Source organism: Dysidea avara, chromosome 14, assembly GCF_963678975.1.
Source record: "Dysidea avara chromosome 14, odDysAvar1.4, whole genome shotgun sequence".
Taxonomy (NCBI): domain Eukaryota; kingdom Metazoa; phylum Porifera; class Demospongiae; order Dictyoceratida; family Dysideidae; genus Dysidea; species Dysidea avara.
The window spans coordinates 4067433-4087756 of record NC_089285.1 but is presented as its reverse complement, the minus strand read 5'-3'; the positions used below and the strand labels follow the sequence as shown (position 1 = coordinate 4087756).

Below are 20324 nucleotides of genomic sequence, written 5' to 3'. Positions count from 1 at the left end.
TGTGTTTCAGTGTAGGGTAAAACCCTACATATCATTTCATTCGCTATTACATCACAAATTAAATGATGGCAGTTGCGTAGCCATAGGGACAATGGTTCGGAAGTTACAGCGCTTTGTTTACTGCCATGTGTGAGGGCCACTATAATGGCCTTTGCGCATTTAAGGGTTAAGAGATGAGGTCGCCATACTGGTGCACAGTATAGGAGCTGCGATCTTACTAAGGATATATATAGTTTGAGCGTAATCGAAGGCACAATGGTTTTACAAAAGGTTCTACGTACAAGTCCCAGAGTCTTATAGGCTTTCTTTAGAATGTAGTCATGATGCTCATTCCAATTGAGATTATCACTAATCAGGACACCTAGGTCTTTATGCAAATGGGAAGTGTTTATAGGATTGCCATTGATGTTATAAGTGGATGTAAATTTACATTTAAACGACAGATGGGTACTTTTAGAGGAATGAAATGACAAAAGAGATGTTGTGCTCCAATTTGATAAGCAGTTTAAATCATGTTGTAAGAGCTGCATGTCGCTTGGTACTTTGATATGTTTAAAGCATTTTGTATCAACATGAACTGCTAACAATACCGCTCCACTTTAGGACAAGTCAGCTAGTTAGTACACACTGCCTGCAATACCGCACCAAGGGCAAGTCAGCTAGTCAGCAAACACACACACACACACACAAATTTTCATTCATGTACTCAACAAAACAGGTTCATGACCTCCATCAATTTCTTACCTGTTTGCTTGAGTGCGCACGGATACATCCTGAGTCCTCAACTAGCTTGAGACTTTATGACGGAGTAGCTATATACGCATGTTAAAGGTCACCCTGTGATAAATCTGCTTAATACTTCTTGGTTTACCTTGATTCTAGTTCATAACACCACTACAACAGTACATTGTGTCTGTTAAAACGAGTGCTGGAAGCATACGAAATACGGTTGAACACAACTCGAGGTAGAAACAGAAATCCCTTTCTCTTTCACTGTTGCATTCCGGGTTGCATCATATGATAAAGCCCACGTACACTTGAGCTACACTTTGAACTGCACAGTAGGCACGAGTGAATAAGAACTCGATGAAGAGTGTAATGATATTACTGCCTGTGATGCTCTTGTCATCATGTGACTTTCTACAGTTACGAGTGATGAGAGACTCTTATATGAGGCTTTTGGTGATCTGCATTGCTAACTTCTGGACACATACGACTGTTGGAAGAATATTGTGACTGCGTGTACTAAACTACTGGTAAATCACCATTGTTCCCCGCTATTATGTCTTTGTATTTCGTTGCTTGACAAAGTGGGTTTTAGATCACAACACTATAATGCTGTGAGACCACAAAACTTCATTTGATGTGATTGAAAATTTACAGGCATGGTTATCATAGAGCCCACTAAAGTTTAAGTTTACTATGTTTATTCTGTGTATTTAGTACCAAACTGGGAATTACACCTTGATGTTACATCTAATAAGCTTTGTTCAGGAGGACCGGCATGTTGCTGTGAATCACATCATGTTTGCAAGGTCAGCTAAAGTAGAGTGTATATGTGGGTAACTGTTGTTCCCAATGAATCACACCTCATTGATAAAGGAACTCTTGGAATTATAATAATTTCTGATGTGGACCAACCAGCTAACTCATTGTGCTGATGTAGCACTGAATTTTGCAGCGGTCACTAATTGGGTGATCTGCCACTTCTCTCTCCAAGGTACACCTATGTGAAAATTCATAAAAGTGTTGCAAATGTTATAACAAATTTAGTGGATTAGGTGAAATAAAGTTCAGCAATGAAAACTTGCACAGGTACAATGACATTGTTTCTCACACAATGTGTAAAACATAATAATACTTTATGTTATAGAATAAAAGCACTAGTCCCATGATGCTACAAAAATGGGCTACATCACTAACAGGTAAATGTGTTGATGTTATGTCATAATATATTTCTTGCATGGCTAAAATAATTTCAGTCAGACTAAAGGTCTTTTAGCATGTTGGTACTTACGACTGGAAAGATTTCTCCCAACAGTCTAATTAGAGTATAAGCCAGGAAGAGCAAATGTAGTAGCAAATACTCTATCCAGAGCTCCTCTTGGAGAGCAGAAGTACATACAGTAGTAGTGAGTTCAGAGTAAGACCCTTTAATGAAGAAAATTCAAGAGCAGCAAATAGTGATGTAGAAGTAAAACAACTATTGGACTAATGTAGAAATGAAGATACTACCTGATGATGACATTGCTGCTAAGAAAGTAATGGGTCAAAGTAACAGAGGGTATTATGTGGTCGATGGAATTCTGTATCACGGAGATGCCATGATGCCATCCAGAAAAAGGATTGTGGTTCCAACACGACTGAGAGATCAAGTACTATCAGAAAGCCACGATGTATCATTTGCTGGACAGTTTGCAGCTAAGAAAATGTATGAGAAGGTGAGCCAATATTACTATGATATGAAAGGTGATGTGTATAAGAAGTGTAGTAATTGTGTTACATGTGCATCAGTACAGGGTCTGGGGAGAAGACATAACCTATCACTGAAGAGTATACCTGTTGGGAAACCATTCGATTGTATTGGAATGGACTTCAAAGAGATGGACATCAGCAGTAAAGGTAATTGTACCAGAGAAAACTGCAACCACAATAGCAGATTGCCAGGCAGATGAGATACAAAATGGTCCTAAAATATAATCTTAGAGGAAAATATTGCTACAGTATAAATATCGGTAGTGAATCGATGCTCCTGCTCTTCTGCACATTGATAAAAATTGCCATATCGGTCTCTGGTATTATAGCCAATCCAATTACCTCATCTTGTTGTTTCATGCTGTACCTGCATTTGCAGGAAGTGTGTATAATATTTTGTAACCCAGGATAGTATGAATAAAATGTTAAACAAATAACTATTCTAGGGTAACACCTTGTCTGCATCAAATCAATTTGGTTTTTAAGACCAAAGCCAAAACATTTACTTTTGGAATGCCAAAGGGCTTATTATTGCTTATTACAAACATGGCTCACTGAATGAGCATCAAAAAGCAGCAGTGAACTGTGACAGCCAAAAATGCAACATTTACAATACTTTCTCCAGCAGTTTCATTGATAAAGTACTCACAGGCTCTAGTGGACATGTGATACAAATTGTACGTAACTTTATATTTCTTCCTTACAACACACATACTTCTGAGTTTTGTGATGCATGTATGTATGTAGGGTTGGCAATGAAAAGTCGACCCTGTTTAGGTTAACTTATAACTCAGGAGATGGAGCCTACCATTGGTCTAGTTTTAAATGGTGTGTTCAGTAGTAAACAAATGCCTTAAGTTTGGAATATAGCCATGTCTTAAATTTTGACGGATTTTGGATCATTTTCATAAAAAAGGGCAGGAACATCTAGAACGTTGTCCATTCTGTTTTGGGCTATTGGATGAGGTGCCACTTACTTAAAAGGTGATTCGCTGTACTTCAATTTTTGCTAAAACGGTGCTTGACAGGTCCGCAATGAAAAATCAACCTACCAAATCTTATTTAATGAAGTCCAAGGTTGGTTTACTAACTCCCAGGCACCTTTTTGGACCATATCAAGAAGTTTGTGGAGATTTGGTCCAGCTACACCAATTTGTTAACTATAAGTTGCATAGTTTCTATTGTACTGACACTTTGTACTCACATATCTTTTACTCAAAAGACGAATTTCAGATTCGCAAGTACCATAAGAAAGAGCAACTCTTGGCGAACAGGATGGTACCAAATGAAGCTCAGTACACAAAAACTCCGCTCGTTATTTTCACAATGCAGGAACATAATCATCTGCAATACATTTCCAATGGGCATTTTGATAATTCTAATAGATTCATTCATATCTCATGACACGTTTAGATCATCCCGGATTTGCTGCTAGATTCGTTTAGCTTATTCTTCAGTGATTCCAAAAAGCCATAGTGAGAACTTATAGCGTAAACTATCACTCGTCAAAATGATGGCAAAGTTGGAGGCTAAATATGTGCGTGATTCTGAGTGAGACTATTGCATTGATTTGGCTTGGACTCCATCTGGCTAGGTGTGCTCAGCAAGGCTTGAACTATAAATCACTCCTTAAAATAATACAGAGCTTTAAAACGATTTTATTAAAGAAGTTCTGTATGCGTACCAAAGTTCTAATGTTCCGGCCTAGATTCAGTACACCTGTGATGAATACATTCTACGCAGCACAGGCAGCCTTTGACAACTCCTTTAAGCAGAAATGTCTCAAAACCTACAAAAGTGAAAAAACAGCAACAGTAAAGCCTTTAATGAACAAAATATAACAAGTTAAAATAATTGCAGCTGCTAAAATGCTTTGATTATAATTGGACAAATCACTTGCAGCTGGCCTGAAATTTCCGTTTTTGAGCCAAACTTCCTGATATGCTTATTAATTGGAGATCTACAGTGTTTACATGCCAACGCAAACTGATGCTCTTGATCACACTATGATTTAGAAATTTGCAGCATCTGTTTCACCAAGAATATGCATCCGTTTTTGATACCATGTAATGTACCATCCATGGAAACATTGAAATGCTGTAAACAGCATCACTGATGCTGCTGCTTTTAATTCTAAAACCTGAAAAATCACAAAAAGTTAAAATGCGCGCTACAGAAACAGCAAGGGAAATCACTGTATTATTACCCTACGGTTTTGATGTAGACTTGGGTAGGATTGATCACTCATGCTCAGAGTTGAAGGAGAAACCATAGAGGTTGAATAGTCATGCAAGATTGAACGGTGGCTATCAGTGATTTGTTTGGTAATTTAGTTTTGTAACTTCTTTCAACATATACATATGCAATGTCCTGGCCAACCCAATTTTCCCCTCTTCCTGCCCTGACCTTTATCATAACATACATGTAATGACCTATATACTTTTTTTATAATGAAAGAAGTTAATTGCTACTATATACTTAGTTTTTGGAATACTTACGGTGAGACCAAAATCACTACTAGTAGACTGATATTCCAAAGCAGCTTTCTCTGCACCTGCCTTGAAAAGGAAAGAAGTACCCCATCATCAGCAAATAAACAATCTATTATGTTCAATTCATCAGCATTCTTTGTGTATCTTCTTCTAAAAGTTTTCTATCCATTTTGAACTTCACAGTGACTCCTACTCAACTGACCTCATCTAGCCTAGTCTTCCAGCATCCAATCAAAAGGGTGGTATAGAAATTGAGCAATAGAGGTGCTATACAGCAGTCTTGCCTCAAGCCATTCTGAACACTAATTTCTTCTAAAAGTTCACCATCTAATCTAACATTTGCCTCCATGTCACTATGAAAAGATTGTATAAGCTTAAAGTTACATAAGCTTCTTCAATGCCATCCACAATGCTCTTCGGGGGACTGAATCGTAGGCCTTCTTAAGGTCAATAAACATGAAGAAAGACTTTGTTTGATGCTCCCATGATTTCTCCACCAACTGACAAACAACAAAAATCATATCTGTACAACCCCTGCACTTTCTAAATCCACATTGACTTTCAGGTAGTAACTCCTCTGCCAGTTCTTGCAATCTCTCTTGAAGTATTCTGGCCACAACCTTACCCCAACATCAAGTAGTGTAATTCCCCTCTAATTGTCACAACATCATAGATCTCCCTTTTTTGGAATGAGAATGAGTACGCACACACTAGACACACACAACACACACACACGCAATACGCATAAAGCATACATGGATGGTTGCATACTATACACAGAGGGAATACATCATCCATAAATTTGTGTTGTATATGAAAATTATAATCTTTTGTACAATCACTATAGTTGGTGACCATCCCCAAGAAGTGTGTATTTGTACAGACATGTCAGGGATCAAGTTTGTTCCATTAGTGGAAAGGAGACATGGTGAGATTTAGGAATTGAATTGCAATCAGGAGATATTGTGGCATTCAACATCAGAAAAGGTGACCATGGCAGTGACTTGCTGTCCAGAAAATTAATGTTTAAGTTATGGCTTGAAAGACAACCAGCAGCCAGTTGAAGACAGCTAATTATAGCATTGAAGCAACTTAAATTGTTCCAATTACCCTGCAACATTGAAAGGTTGTTGTTGTCATCAGATAAATAATATCTTTAGGTAATCAGCAAGCAGTTAATGTTTTCATGCAACCTAGTGCAATGCACATGCCTGGTAGAGAGAGTATGAGTGTACAGCATAGCCATCGGCAACCTGAGGAATTAGAATCACACTTAGGTCGTTATATTCCTGTAGGCACATGTGATAGCCAATCACAAACTAACAATAGTAGCTGGATCCAACCGCAACGTGGTTATTTAAGTTCTTCTCTTCCAAATGATTGTATCCTGTGATATACATGATGACAGATATTGTGGTGCTCAACCATCTTCCCAAGTGTATCCACACCCAATATTCAACAAGGCTGCATCACCGAGGTATAAATACAAGTATACAAATGTGTGTACGTTAAATGTGCACTAATTTTACCTTGTTGCATTTTGTGTATAATGTGGAAACATGCACTTTAATATTGGACATAGTGCATGAATATTGTGATGCATTGAAACATTTTGCATGACAACTCAATGGCAAAAAAGGATATAGTCATAGCAAAGAGGGTGGTTGAAAGTGACTTTGTGCTAGTTGTAAATGGTGATAGGGCTAGTCGTACAAATTAGATGAAAGAGCTAGTTGCACCGCTGAGCAAAGTCAAAGTTTAGCATACGTGTGTTTTTATGGTCTACAAATTGACTTAAAACAACATGATCCCAGAGACCCAGATCCTCCTACCTGGCATGCTGGCACACAGATGAAAATTCCCTTAAGCCCCTCTTCTACCCAGGCATTTTACTACATATACCCTATCTTCATTAAGTACTATGGCTGAGCATAATATTATTGTTTTAGCGATATATTGTGATATTTTGAAAGTATCAATATTGCGATATTTTATTATCAACTATCATGATATAAAGCCTGTACATTTAGCTATTTTCATTATAGCTAAATGATAATTATATGGGCACAATATGGAGTCTATGAAATTTATAAATCTGAAGGTCCAAATCTGTAGCGCACTAGTGAAGCAAGGGCGCTACTAAGGGCCTAAGGGTTTATAAATTTCATAGACTCCACATTGTGCCTAAAAACTGCTTTAGACTCTATTTTACATTTTTACACTTAGATTTTGAGATGTTGTATTGTGCATGATGGCATGGAGTATATTAGAAAACAAGGATAACAGCCTAAATAGAGTATTAAAACCATTTGTATGGCTAAGAATCCTTGTAATTGATTAATCCCACCCTGGTTAACCATAAATTATCCCTGCAGAGAGGTGTTAACACCATAATATAACTAAAAGCATGTGTTACAATAACTGTTACTGTAAATAAGAATGATAGTGGCTAGTTTGGTACTACCTTTAAACGCTTCTTGCAGGAAAGCTGAGTATGATTGACTTAATTGTAAGTATCGTGAACTATTCAGTATCGTGAACTATTCAGTATCGTGAACTATTCAGTATCGTGAATAGTGGCTTTAATATCAATCATGATGTTGTAAAAATGGTAGTATATTGCTCAGCCCTAATACTTACATGCATGCACATTTTCAGTTTAAACCACAGAGCACAAAATGCAAATGCATAATAATTATTATGCAAATTACTAACCATGTAGGAAATGCCACCTTCCCTGTTCTTTCATTTGCCATGCATTCTTTAAGCTAACTATATATAGTGCAAAATTACATAACTCATTACTGCTGAACCAGCATATACCACAACAAAGGAAAGAATGACACACATCCAGAACTTGGAAGACCATAACTTACTTGCCAGTGGCAATTAGAGAGTAAGGATCCACCTTATCCGATGCCACAAAACTATTTGAAGCACTTAAGTTACTGTAGGTGGAGTAGATACATGTAGCTGCACTTATAAGACCAAGTATAAAACGATTGCTGATCTGACCATACCCCTAAACAGTCAGAATATGTGCCTCATTCTTAATGATCAATGCACGCTGTGACTACACCTCTTGATGATCTAGCTGTCGTTTTCCTGTAGAAAGTAGACATGCCACTTATGTAACCCATTTAGTCTGGCACCGCCCACACTTTGCAAAAGTGTCTGGTGAAATACAGATCCTGTATTACTTCAAAAGGAAGTAGTTAGACAGCATACGTAGCAGTTGGTTACTTCAGATGATTGTCTTTAAATTTGAACAGAAGTGTTGTGTTGCCAAGGCAATTTGTGTGTGAATGTCATTGGCTACTGCCGAATTTGAGCATTAGAAATAATTTGCAAACTTTTCATGTCTAAGATGTTATAGAAAGAGAGTCAACACCATGCTTATGCCATGTAGGCATGTCATACTGTGTATCGTTTGTGCGTGTCAGATAATACAATACTCATCTGTACTCTTGTGTAGATGTCCTCGTTGTGTTGAAGGGGTCAACAGGTGTTAAGGATATAATGGATGATCGAATCTCTTTAAACCTAACACCCAAAAATCCTGTATTATTACGATGGCTGTACTATTTCATATATAAACATGACAGGTATTTAACAATTTCATTTCATTAAAAAAATGAAGAGGTTCCCAATAGGAGATCGCAGAAGCTTCAAACCACTGCATGCATTTAATTGTAAGAGGAAAAGCAGAAGGCCAATACAGTTCACATTTGGAAAAAAATTGATGTGTAGGCCAAAATGTGGCCCAGAGTGAGCAAAACAAGAAAAGAAGATAGCATAAACTCAGGAGACAACTTTCACTAGGCAATAAGCTGATCAGAATAGCAGAGGGCCAAGTGGATCCCCCTGCTGAACACCTGTGGAAGCATGAATAGCCCCCACATGGGATTCCAACTCCAATTTGGCCGTGTGGCATAACAATATCAGGGAGAAAAGGTTGAATCAAGTGATAACACAGATAACTGGCAAGGTAACAGAGGATCTCATCAACCATCATTCTTCTTAAGAAGTGCTGTCAAAGGGGCATAGCACAGCCAGGGGGCTAGCAAGGGAGAAGCTTTACCAGACAGCAAAAAACCCATCAATTTAGTGAGAGCATGAAGACAGTCTTCAGCAGATGAAGTGGTGTGGCCACTGACTGCATCAAGGTGCTGGGCATGCAAACCTGAAGCACCATGAGATGCACGGTTGGTACCTCGAGGAAATTCCTTCAAACACATGGGCACAGCAGATTCATCAACAATCAAGGAGGCAGACTTGGGAGCAGAACAGGCACCAGTAACTAGCTAATTAATTGTTTCAAAATCAAAAACCTAGTGACTATTAGCTAAAATAATAACATAGCAATACATTGTTGGATGAGATAGTTAGCTGCATGGCACCTGATTTTTAAAAGCAGCGTACTTTGGTTTGTTTGTTTTCTTTCTAAATCTTTAGTTAGGAAAAACAGCTTCAGCCACGCAACTGTACTATTTGTAGAAGGCATGGAAAAACATATGCTGCCCTGGAATCACCACCACTTCCGAAAATTAGAGTTCAAGATGTCCCACCATTCTCTATCACTGGTGTGGATTTCATAGGAGCCCTCTATGTGAAACAGAACAATGAGGAAGTCAAGGTCTATATATGTCTATTAACTTGTGCCACTTCCTGGGCTGTGCACCTAGAGGTAGTGACAGACCTTACTACAGCAAAATTCCTGCTTGCTTTCCATCATTTTGCTGCCCGGAGATCATTACCAATTGTTCTGCAAAAAGAAAGATTTTACTGTAAGTGATGGCACAGGAGATATCATTCATGTAAATAATGAATAATAAAGGACCAAGTATACTACCTTGAGGTACTCCTGATTTAACAGGGAGAAGATTGGAATTACAGCCATTAATTGATACAAATTGAGACCTATTAGTAACATATGCCAGAAACCATGACCAGAGTTCACCGCCACTATCGAACATACGAAGTTTGTGAAGTAGATGTGAATGAGAAATAGTATCAAAAGCCTTGGTGATATCCAGGTAAATGATATCCAGCTGATGACGAGAGGTAAAAATGTCAGATAAAACTAAAAGGAGTTGTTGTACTGATGAATGATTCTGAATAAATCCAAACTGGGCAGGATTTATTCTGCTAGTAACATGTCCAATAATTTTATCGTGCAGTATTCGTTCCAACACTTTAGAAGTATTACTGAGTAAGGATATCGGTCGGTAGTTGTTGATATGGGTAGGGTCACCAGATTTAAACACAGGAATTATTTTGTGAACTTTCCATTCACAAGGAAGATAACCAAATTTTAATGTCAGATTGAAAAGATAGTGAAGAGGTTTATAGAGGACCGAAGCACACTTAGAAAGTAGAATGGGTGGGATGCCGTCTGGGCCCATAGCCTTGGATGTGTCTAAGCCTACCAATGCTTCATAGACATCAGCTTCAGTGATTGTAATATGACAGAGTGATACAGGACAATAGGAGTTAAAAGAAGGCGGTAAATCAGTGGAAGTGTTATTAAAAATTGAGTAAAAGTAATTGTTGAAAGCATTGGCTTTATCATTATCACAGTCGAATGTCGTAGAATTGTGATACATAGTGGAGGGGATAGATTTGGATTTTGTAAACCCTCTGATATATTTGTAAGTTTTGAGATTGTCAGATGTAGTGACTAAATTGGATTCATATGTCATTTTAGCATTGCTGATCTTTGCTTGAAGCAGGTTTTGGGAGGTTTCCAGCTTATTTTTATTGTATTCAGTAGAGTTGTTGTTAAATTTACGTCTAAGAGAGCGTAGACAGTTGATGTGGTGTCTAATGTCGGAATTGAACCACACGGGCTGACTATTAGGTTTAATTGTAGTTATGGGAATAAAATGTGGTAGAGCATCTTTAATGGTGTTGCTAAGGTATGACCACACAAATTCAATATCTTCAGACATGAGACCAGGTGTGAAATCAGAGTTATATAAAAAGTAACACAGGTCATTGTAGTTACCTTTAGAGTAATTTAGAAATGGTGTAGCCCTTTGGTTACTGTCATTGTTCAATGATGAATGAGAGTCAAAGGTTATGACAAAATGGTCTGATGGGATAGGTAAAGGAGGATCACAGTGTATTCTTAGGTTCAAAATATTGTCAGGAGCATTGGTTAGGACTAGGTCAAGTATGTTACCAGCTATATGAGTAGGTTCATCTATCATTTGAACAAGGTTAAGGTCAAATACAACGTCACAGAAATTCGATGAAAAGGGGGATTGACCACATAGGGAATCCCAGTTGATATCTCCTAGATTGAAATCTCCCAGTAGAATTAAATGGCCAGTAAGATCCCTGAGGGTGTTAATGTAGCTCAGAAATTCTTGGCAATAATCGACCGATGAATCAGGAGGAATATATCCTAAGCAATACACAGTTGGTAAAGTAGATCCAATACTGATAGTTAGCATCTCTAGGTTGGTAGGGGATTGTAACACTTGATATGGTTTAGAAGATTTAACAGTAAACATTACTCCACCACCAAGAGTTTTGCGATCTTTCCGAATGATTGTATAGTTGTTAGGTAAAATTTCATTATCAAATATTTTTTCAGATAGCCCAGTCTCAGTTACTGCGATAATATCAGGAGAATTAGAGTATACATAGTTCTGAAACAAATCCATTTTATTGACTATACTACGAGTGTTCATTAAACATACATGATCTAGTCACTTGGGCTGGCTACTGGTAGCGGATGGGGGATCAGAAGATACTAAGATTATTAATGGTGTTTGTTGGTCCATAAGTTGTGAGGCAGCGACAGGTTGGTCTGCAGGGGCTTGAGGTAGACTGGTGGGACAGGTCTGAAAGACAGAGTTTTTGACTTGGCCATATAATTGGTTATTCACAAAGATGCTGTTGTTACGTATCCTGATGATACTTCGACTGTACCCTTTCTGTAACAATTCCCACCTTTCCTTCAGCAAGACTGCCTCCCTTGTCCTTTCCTCCGGAGACAGGTCAGGTTTTATAAAAACCGGAGTTGATAAGGATCTCTTGTTGGCTAGGACTTAGTTGACGTGAATAACACTACGGAATTTGACAAGAATAGGCCTTGGTCTTGGCAATTGTACTTTGAATTTTCCAAGTCGATAGCAGTCCATAATGGTCCCAGGGTCAGGAGTAACACCCAGTCCACTGAAGATCGATGACACAGAGTCAAAATCTTTTTGGAGACGAGCCGGTCTGATTGTATTAGTAGGACATTCTTCAATTCCGTATACCACAACATTAAATCTACGGTCATTTGATGAGTTCATATTGGAGGTTGAAGCCAAAGGCCTGCTACTGGCTGCAGATACTATGGCTCCCTTGTCAGTGTCGACTGATTTGCCAGCAGAAGTGCTGACGTTTTTAATAAAAGCAATTGTTTCTGCTAGGTCTTTTTCAAGCTTTGCACTACGAGTAGCAAGGTTATCGACCTTTGAAGAAAGGTCGGAAACTTCAGGTTGATCACAGGGACCAATTTTAGAAGCTAGCAGCTGTTTGAAACGCACATTGCACTTGTTGGTTTTACACAAGTAGATAATGTTATCGTTGTTGACTGATAGGATTTCATTAAGAGACTTGAAATGGCTTTTTGAGATACCTTCACAAGTTGCGTGTATCCATGAGTAACATAGGTCACACTGTATTGCTTCGCTGTTTTTTCCCGTACTAGTACAATGTTTATTACAACATGCACACATATCTACGGTCTTACTTAGGGCCTGAGCCCTTAGAGTATCAGGGGAGACGTTATCATCAGGTTTCTTTCGCTTCACGCTATTCCTGTCAGTAGTTGGTGGCTTGCTCATGTTGACCTTTGTCACTAAACGTACGATAGAGGCGACTCTGTTGATGCACCCTTCGTATTAGAGGTGTCTCGTCGATATATATAATCACAGCAACGCAAATCCCGGGTCTTAACTCTTCTTTGCTCAGAGAGGAAGACCATATTAGAACTATTGCTGTAGACTCTAAGGAGACTGCCTCTCATCTGGAAGGGCACTTGGCTTGAGTGTTTGGATAGCTAGAGAGGGTTGCTGGACAACCTATTGGCGAGTCAACTTTTGACCTTGTTTGTACCCTCTGGAAGCCTTACAGTTATCCATGATAACAAACAACAGTGTGAAGATAGAGTTCCTAAGCTTATCCTTCCCACATTTGATGGAAACGTTTCTGTATTAGTTTTGGCTTGAACTGAACAAGATATCTAAATTCAACTATTTAAAGAATTCAGTTCGTGATGCTGCAGTAGCTGTGGGATCTTTCTATATTTAGTTTGTATAGAGGCACGTGTCAAAGACTAAATGTATAGGCTTACCAGATTTAAAGGGATAAATGATTCATCATATCTGAATTACAAGCTACAGTCAACTGGCAGGCAATGTACAATCCCTACTCCAATAAACGTCGCACCCAAAATGAAGGTCAGGGGTGCTAATGTATGAACCTGGCAATTATAGCATGCACCTTATGCAGGATCAGTGCTTAGTAAAGAATTCAGTGTGGTCTCACTGAAGTATAACAAATGCATGCGTTGCATAGTAATGTTGTACACTCACAATCTTTAAGAGTGTACACTATACTCAGTAATTAAGGTCTGTACATTAACTCCAAATTAAAATAAACACAGTAGACACTTAGGACTCAGCATTCATGAGGTCCACAGGAGAAGATAAGTTAGGGTGTCCAGAGCTTGACCTAGAGCTACAAATACACATTATTGATGACCTCAATAGTAAAAAGCTTAGACAACAGCATAGCCAGCTCATAATGGGAGAGTAAGAGTTCCTTCAGATGGACAGCAGTATGCTCGAACACAAAAGAAGTAACTTTCCTCATGCCACCAGATGATGAAATAACAAGTGGAGTAAAGCAACCATGCTCCACCTCCTGAACCCTTCTCTCATATACATGTCACTTCTCCTCTCATGCCTCCAAAAGTAGCATTTGAGGACAAAGATCTATTGGAGGGAAGTTAAACACACGGCTGTCAAAGAAGACACATTGATGGCAAGTACCTCAAAAACCTGTAGCCCAAATATCAAGATGGGCGTCATTATCGCCGACAGCAGTCTTATAACTTAGGTTAGTTGTTGAAGGACATATTCAATCTTAACATACCTAGGCCTCCCAAATGGGTGAGTGGAGCCAGCAGTGATCACTCAACATCACTAGAAAAGTGTTTGCTTCTTTACCACCCGACTTCATCAGTGGCGTACATGCCTTGATTGTATAGCACTTTCCAAAGTAGACTAAAATACACTAAACATCATAGTCCGAAATCTCTTACTGGTAGAATCCGACTGACTTTAATATCTGTACTTGAATTGTGGAAGACTTCGACTTCATTTAATTAATTATTAGAAATAAACTGCATGGCATGTGCATCCATTGGAGGTGTGTAAGGGACTTTCCAAGGAATTCCCCCCTGAATGCATCACATGATTATCAGTTGGAGTTGTACTTGTTCGTAGTCTGGCTCAACAATGTGATTCAGTACTATACTTTAAGACTTTATTTAGGCTGTTTTGGGTGGGTAATAAATCTCATATACTCCACCTTGTTTCTAATATACTCCACGCCTTCAGGCAGAATATAACATATGCTCAGAATCTAGCAATCAGTAGGCATTTTTTGATGTAACGAGTGCATTTATTTTGTCACGTGAGCATGCATAGTTGCCATGATGCTAGTATTATTGCAAGGAAACCAGCCACTTTTGCAGAGTCTACAGCAGAAATAACCATGGACGATGTGAAATAGAGTCTAAAGCAGTCATATAGATTGTCACTGAGTTGTTTGTGCACTGCCATATATCTAGTGTATTGTAACTAGCATTGAGCTTGCTACTTGTAAAGGTTAGGTATAAGTTGATGATGGTCAGGCAAGGAACTGTTATGGTTAGGAAAATGCCCACCCTTGGTAATGCCTATGTGCAAATGTTAAAGATGATGCCATGTAGGTAACTAAACAACACATTAAGACAGTCAAACTTGCTTGAGGAGGCTATACTAACTTCTTGAATGATTATTCCAATATCCTGCATTCACACACTGATAGAAATTGATCACACTCTGATCACACACTGATAGAAATTTCACACTGATAGAAATTGATCACACACTGATCACACACTGATAGAAAATTTCTCGTGGATGAGCCAGGTAAACTTAAAAGAACCAGAAGCAGCTAATACTCTGCATTGTTGAGGAAACAATCTTTCTCCCATAACCATCAACAACTCTAGACTGTTTGTTAAAACCCTAGTGCAAAGCACCGCAAAGGCTGCAATTTAAGCAATGCAGCTAAGTAGTCTTCTAGTTGTCCTTTATTGACATGGACTCAGAAGTTTCACTACAACCAGCTAACTCCTTTGTTAACTCATGAATGGCTAAGTTTACTAAATACTTGTAGTTTTCTTTTGCTGATTATTTCCACCCTAGAACACAGTAACATCCACCAACCTATGATTTATGCAAGCCCACATAGAATCACACCAGATGTTATAAAACTGCTCCCAGCTGAATTGAATTCCTATTGTATCTATAAACTATAACATGGCTGAGATCTTTGTTGTACACAAACCCCTTGCCACATAAATGGGTCACTAATTGTTAGGATGTCCTTTATTGGGTATTCTTGCTTTTTCTTCATCCAACAACATTGTTGGAACCAAAGGATTTAAACTTGGATGTAAATTGTTTTGTATAAAGACTGATATACCACACGTGTCTTTACTAGCCACTCAATTGTAACAATGTCTGCTCACTTGTAGCAAAGATATTGAGTTATTAACTAGTACAAACACATAAATTCTTCCCATACCACAACAATCAAACAGTTTTTGACACCTCCACCACACATATGTAAGCATGGGAACATACCATCTCCTTCTTCTTTGACTTTTCATTGTAACGGGGCCACCCTCCGCTTATGATCAGCCTTATTTTTCTTACAGCTATCTACCTTTTTCTTTGCCTTAATAACAGGGCCTTTGCTAATCCAGTTCAGCTTTCTCATATTTAACAGAGTCACTGCCTTTCTACTTGCCTTCTTAACAGGGAGCTCAGCCTTGGATTCACTGTTTTACAGATGGATACATTTCATGGAGCAATTTGTTAATTGTCTATGAATCAACTTGTAAACCATGATATCGTAAATGCATTGCAAAATGTCTTCCGTTTCCATTTAGTAGCTCTGACCCTCCCACTTCGTTGCTCTGTATGGAGTAGTACATTATTATAATATTAATTACTCATGTGATACTCCTGAATAATTTGAGGTCTATCACTTTATAACATTGAATATGATGGCACTATGACCAGGACCGTCAGCCCTTCCAATAATCAGTTGATTGTTACTTTCCGTAAGTTCCCTTGTTGATGTTTCTTCCAAATGAAGTCTATGCTGGCAGGGGGAGTTTTAGAAGGGATTTCCGAGGTAACCGGAAACCCTTCTGGGGTTGACTTACTTCAGAACAGCTGTATAGCCATTGGGCAACTAGCTAGTTAGCTATTAGCCAGTATTACTTTAATTCTCCTTTAACTACAGCTAAACCACCCCATAGCATGAGATATACTCAGCAATACTCATCAGCTTATTGACTAACACTCACTTTTCTTGCAGCAAGACTAGGTTACCAAATGGTACAGACTAGGTTAGCAAATGGTACAGACTAGGTTAGCAAATGGTACGGTCATACCGTTTAAGTAGGGATTCTGGTGAAATTTTGCATGCCACTCAAAATTCCGCCTTTAAAAAGTATCCTAGAGATATCTTATGAGACGAAAATCACCTTTACAGAATAGTACTAGTACATATAATGCATAAAACAGCATTAAATACAACACAACACTTACAGGTGGCTGGATATAGAATTTTAAAAAATTGCCAAAACTTGAATTTTAGACTGACTGCATGACTGCCTGACTGACCAGTCGCAAGCCTAGAGGCCAAACAAAGCAGTGCACGGCCACCATTTTACACCACAATAACAAACTCACCAGTGGGATGTGTTTTTTGGGGTTCCGACGAGTGTGTGTCCTGTGCTTTGTCTTTTCTTTTATCTTCAATCAGGCTGCTTGTCTTCTTCATCCAACGAAACCATATTGAGGCATTAATTTTACATATCAATGTTTTCTCTAAGCAGCATAATAGATGCCACAAGATCGTTTAAGGCGTTTAGACTATGTGCTACTGTATGGAGGTACCGTTACTAGATAGCTTTCATGATAGGTCACAAGATCACATCCATTCTTTATTCTATGCATTATCAATTGAGACACACCCCTTTAACGCTAGCTGTATTTCAGTGACCACACACCTTCAAGTTAGAAAGCTGACTCGAGATAATCTAATAATCGATCAAAACCACGATGATCACGTCCCTTTTGGGCAAGCATGCATCTTTGCAGGCTGACTCGAGATACTCTAATACAGCAGTCACCCTAATAGAACAGTCACATGTTTATAGCTACTGTAGTTGTATGCCTTAACAAAAACTAAACAAACTAGTACATTAAAAATTATAAATATAAAAATGAAGTAGGGATCCAAGCGATAAAAAGTAGTGAAACAAGAGATGAACAATGGTAGTTATTACAGCATAGCTCAGTGGGAAATCCCTACTTTGGCATTCAACACAAAATGATTGCTATACCATGCCAAAGTAGGGATTTTCCACTGAGCTATGCTGTAATAACTACCATCATTCATCTCTTGTTTCACTACTTTTATCATTTGGATCCCTACTTCATTTTTAAATTTATACTATTTAATGTACTAGTAGTTTTTATAGTTTTTATATTAATAGTTGTAAGCTTTCAAGACTACATGGAAGACAAATGCAAAATACTTTGAAGAAGCAAAGAGTTCATAAGTAGAGACATAAGTGATGAGCTGTAGGCTAAATAAGCTAACCATTGTGAGGATTCAGTAGATAAGTAGATCTATCTATCCTAGACATTGATGTCCAACTAGCTACATATCTATTGGTGTACAACTAATTTAGCTAGCACTTGGGAAAGAAGTGCTGTAGATGAAGAGATGTTTTAAGCATTAAAGCTCCATTGTATTCAAGATTCTACAAGAATATGGAAAGCATTGATCTTTTAACCAAACATGGTTTAATGAGTGTAAATAGATTGAACACATAGATAGAATGTATGTACCATAAGTATATATTAGGTAAACTTGATAAGCTAGTCAAGACACCATTGTGATTTTGCTTTCTTTAAAGGTCAACTGCAGTGGTGAAATCTTCTTTATATTAACATAGTACCTTTTAGTTTATGTGTTGAATGTGAGTTATAAAATGCTAAAAGTTGCAATACATCACTTCCAAGCAAACCTATAAGCTATTAGTGATGTCAACGAAGGACACACACACATGCACACTTCAAGTTTTGATGTGAGTGATGAAATGAGTAAGGATATGTTGTCATCTGAGGAATCTGTTGATGATGAATCATTCCTTAGTGACTCAGTAGATTACTATAGGGAATGCAGTGGAGAGTTAAGTGAAGAATTGGTTAGTGATCTCAAGATAGAAGACAAGGCGTTACCGTATCGCTTTGAACCAGTGGCAGAAGTGGCTAGAGAGAAATGATTCATGTGGCACTGAATATTCTCAAGCGTAGACAGACTAGGGTATATTGTAATATATATATACAACTATTGTTGTTTAAACCATTGAACATCATACAGCTTGAGTGATAGCTAGTACTGTACATATATTTATATTTTGCAAGGTGCTTATCATATACTACCATTGCGGAGTGATGAATACACCTTGAGTGTATTTGCTGCCAAGAAATTGAGCAGATTAAAGACCTTCTAGTTGGTGGTTCAGGTCCAGTACACTACATTGAATCAAGAATACCTATTAGCTCCTCACACCATGCTCTGGTGTCTTTATCAATGTCCATACTCAATTCGTCATGCTTCTCTAGCACATGATCCAAATGAAAACTTGGATGTGCAACCATGTTTCTTTCCAACTTGAGAGCTGCAATTTTAGCCATAATCCCTTTTTTTGTCTAACTCAAACTCATAATTCAGTTCAATAAAAGTAGTCTAAAGTCAAAACAGAAACAATTGTTTGTGGGGATTGAGCCACTCACTATTTTCTGAGGGTTGTATCTCTTATCACTGTACTAACAAGTTTCACATGGCTAATTCATTTTCTTACTGCTTTATAAATGCTGTATCCATACAGTGATACTGTAACTTTAAAAGAACTGTGCTGTTCATTGACTGCAACTTGCTTAAATTAGGTGGTGTTTTAGCTAAAATGCTTCAAATTGTTCCTTTTAAATTGAACTTTGAGACTTCATGAAGGCTGGACCCCCTACTGCCAGAGATTCTATACTCTGGTCAGCCCCCCTCACCTCAACTACTTCCTCCGCCACTGGTATACCACAGAACTGATGAAGGCCTAACAGCCGAAACCGGTTTTTCTGTTTGAGTGTTTTTAGTTTTTAAAGTAATATTATTGCTATTGTTTGTTGTTGTTAATTATTATTACTGTTTTGTGAAATCCTGAACCTAATACTATATAACCTATGTAGTTCATTGTTTGTGCCTAAAGTAAATACAAAATCATGGAGGTCAGTCAAGAGCAAAAATGTCATGTTTCGAATCGCGTTGCAAGTCATGCTGAGACCGCCGTTAGCGGGAGGAGACAGTATTGAATCTTTTTTGTCTAGAGACGTGAAAAGTCAAAGACCTGGATTGCTATTCAACACTGGAAAGATCACCACCATCAAGGCGATTTTTACAAATGACACATGGTTTCAGCACCACACTCACTTGATTGCCACTGTATGTTGATCAGGCCCACAGAAGTATTCAAGACTATCGCTAAGTTAGGGGTAGCCTGTCAAGGTGGTGAGAAGCAATACCAGCAAGGAGTAAAGAAGTACACCAAAAACAGTTAAGATCTTGTCATTACAGTGTTGGATGAGGCAGACCAGTTGACAAAGTGATCATCTCATAGCTCGACTGGAGAGTCATATTAATCGGGATTGGCAACGCCTTTACTGTCAGTAAGGCTACTGGGGCACATCTACTGCATGTATGCATAGAGCATGCAATGTAGAATGTGCGTGTGCATACATGCGTGGGTGTGTGTGTGCATGCGTGGGTGTGTGTGTGCATGCGTGGGTGTGTGTGTGCATGCGTGGGTGTGTGTGTGTGTGCGCAATGTATAAAACTGCAAACCTCAATTCCTGGTAAAATTTTGTAGCTGTAATCACTCTCATCCATTTGTTTAAAGTCTTGCAACTGATCTCATTCAAGCACACTCTTGACTGAACAAAACCT

At 38.3% G+C, this 20324-nt stretch overlaps 1 protein-coding gene across 1 annotated transcript in view; it reads left to right on the top strand.

Annotated features, from left to right (window-relative positions):
• LOC136244420 (uncharacterized) overlaps window positions 1-20324 on the top strand; it is a 99532-nt gene that overhangs the window by 13001 nt on the left and 66207 nt on the right. The window contains exons 2-7 of the mRNA XM_066036006.1: window positions 1444-1535; window positions 1603-1720; window positions 1774-1815; window positions 1874-1925; window positions 1983-2441; window positions 2520-2622. Coding sequence (XP_065892078.1) covers window positions 2223-2441; window positions 2520-2622 — 322 coding nt within the window. The 5' untranslated portion in view covers window positions 1444-1535; window positions 1603-1720; window positions 1774-1815; window positions 1874-1925; window positions 1983-2222. The remainder of the gene's footprint in view (window positions 1-1443; window positions 1536-1602; window positions 1721-1773; window positions 1816-1873; window positions 1926-1982; window positions 2442-2519; window positions 2623-20324) is intronic.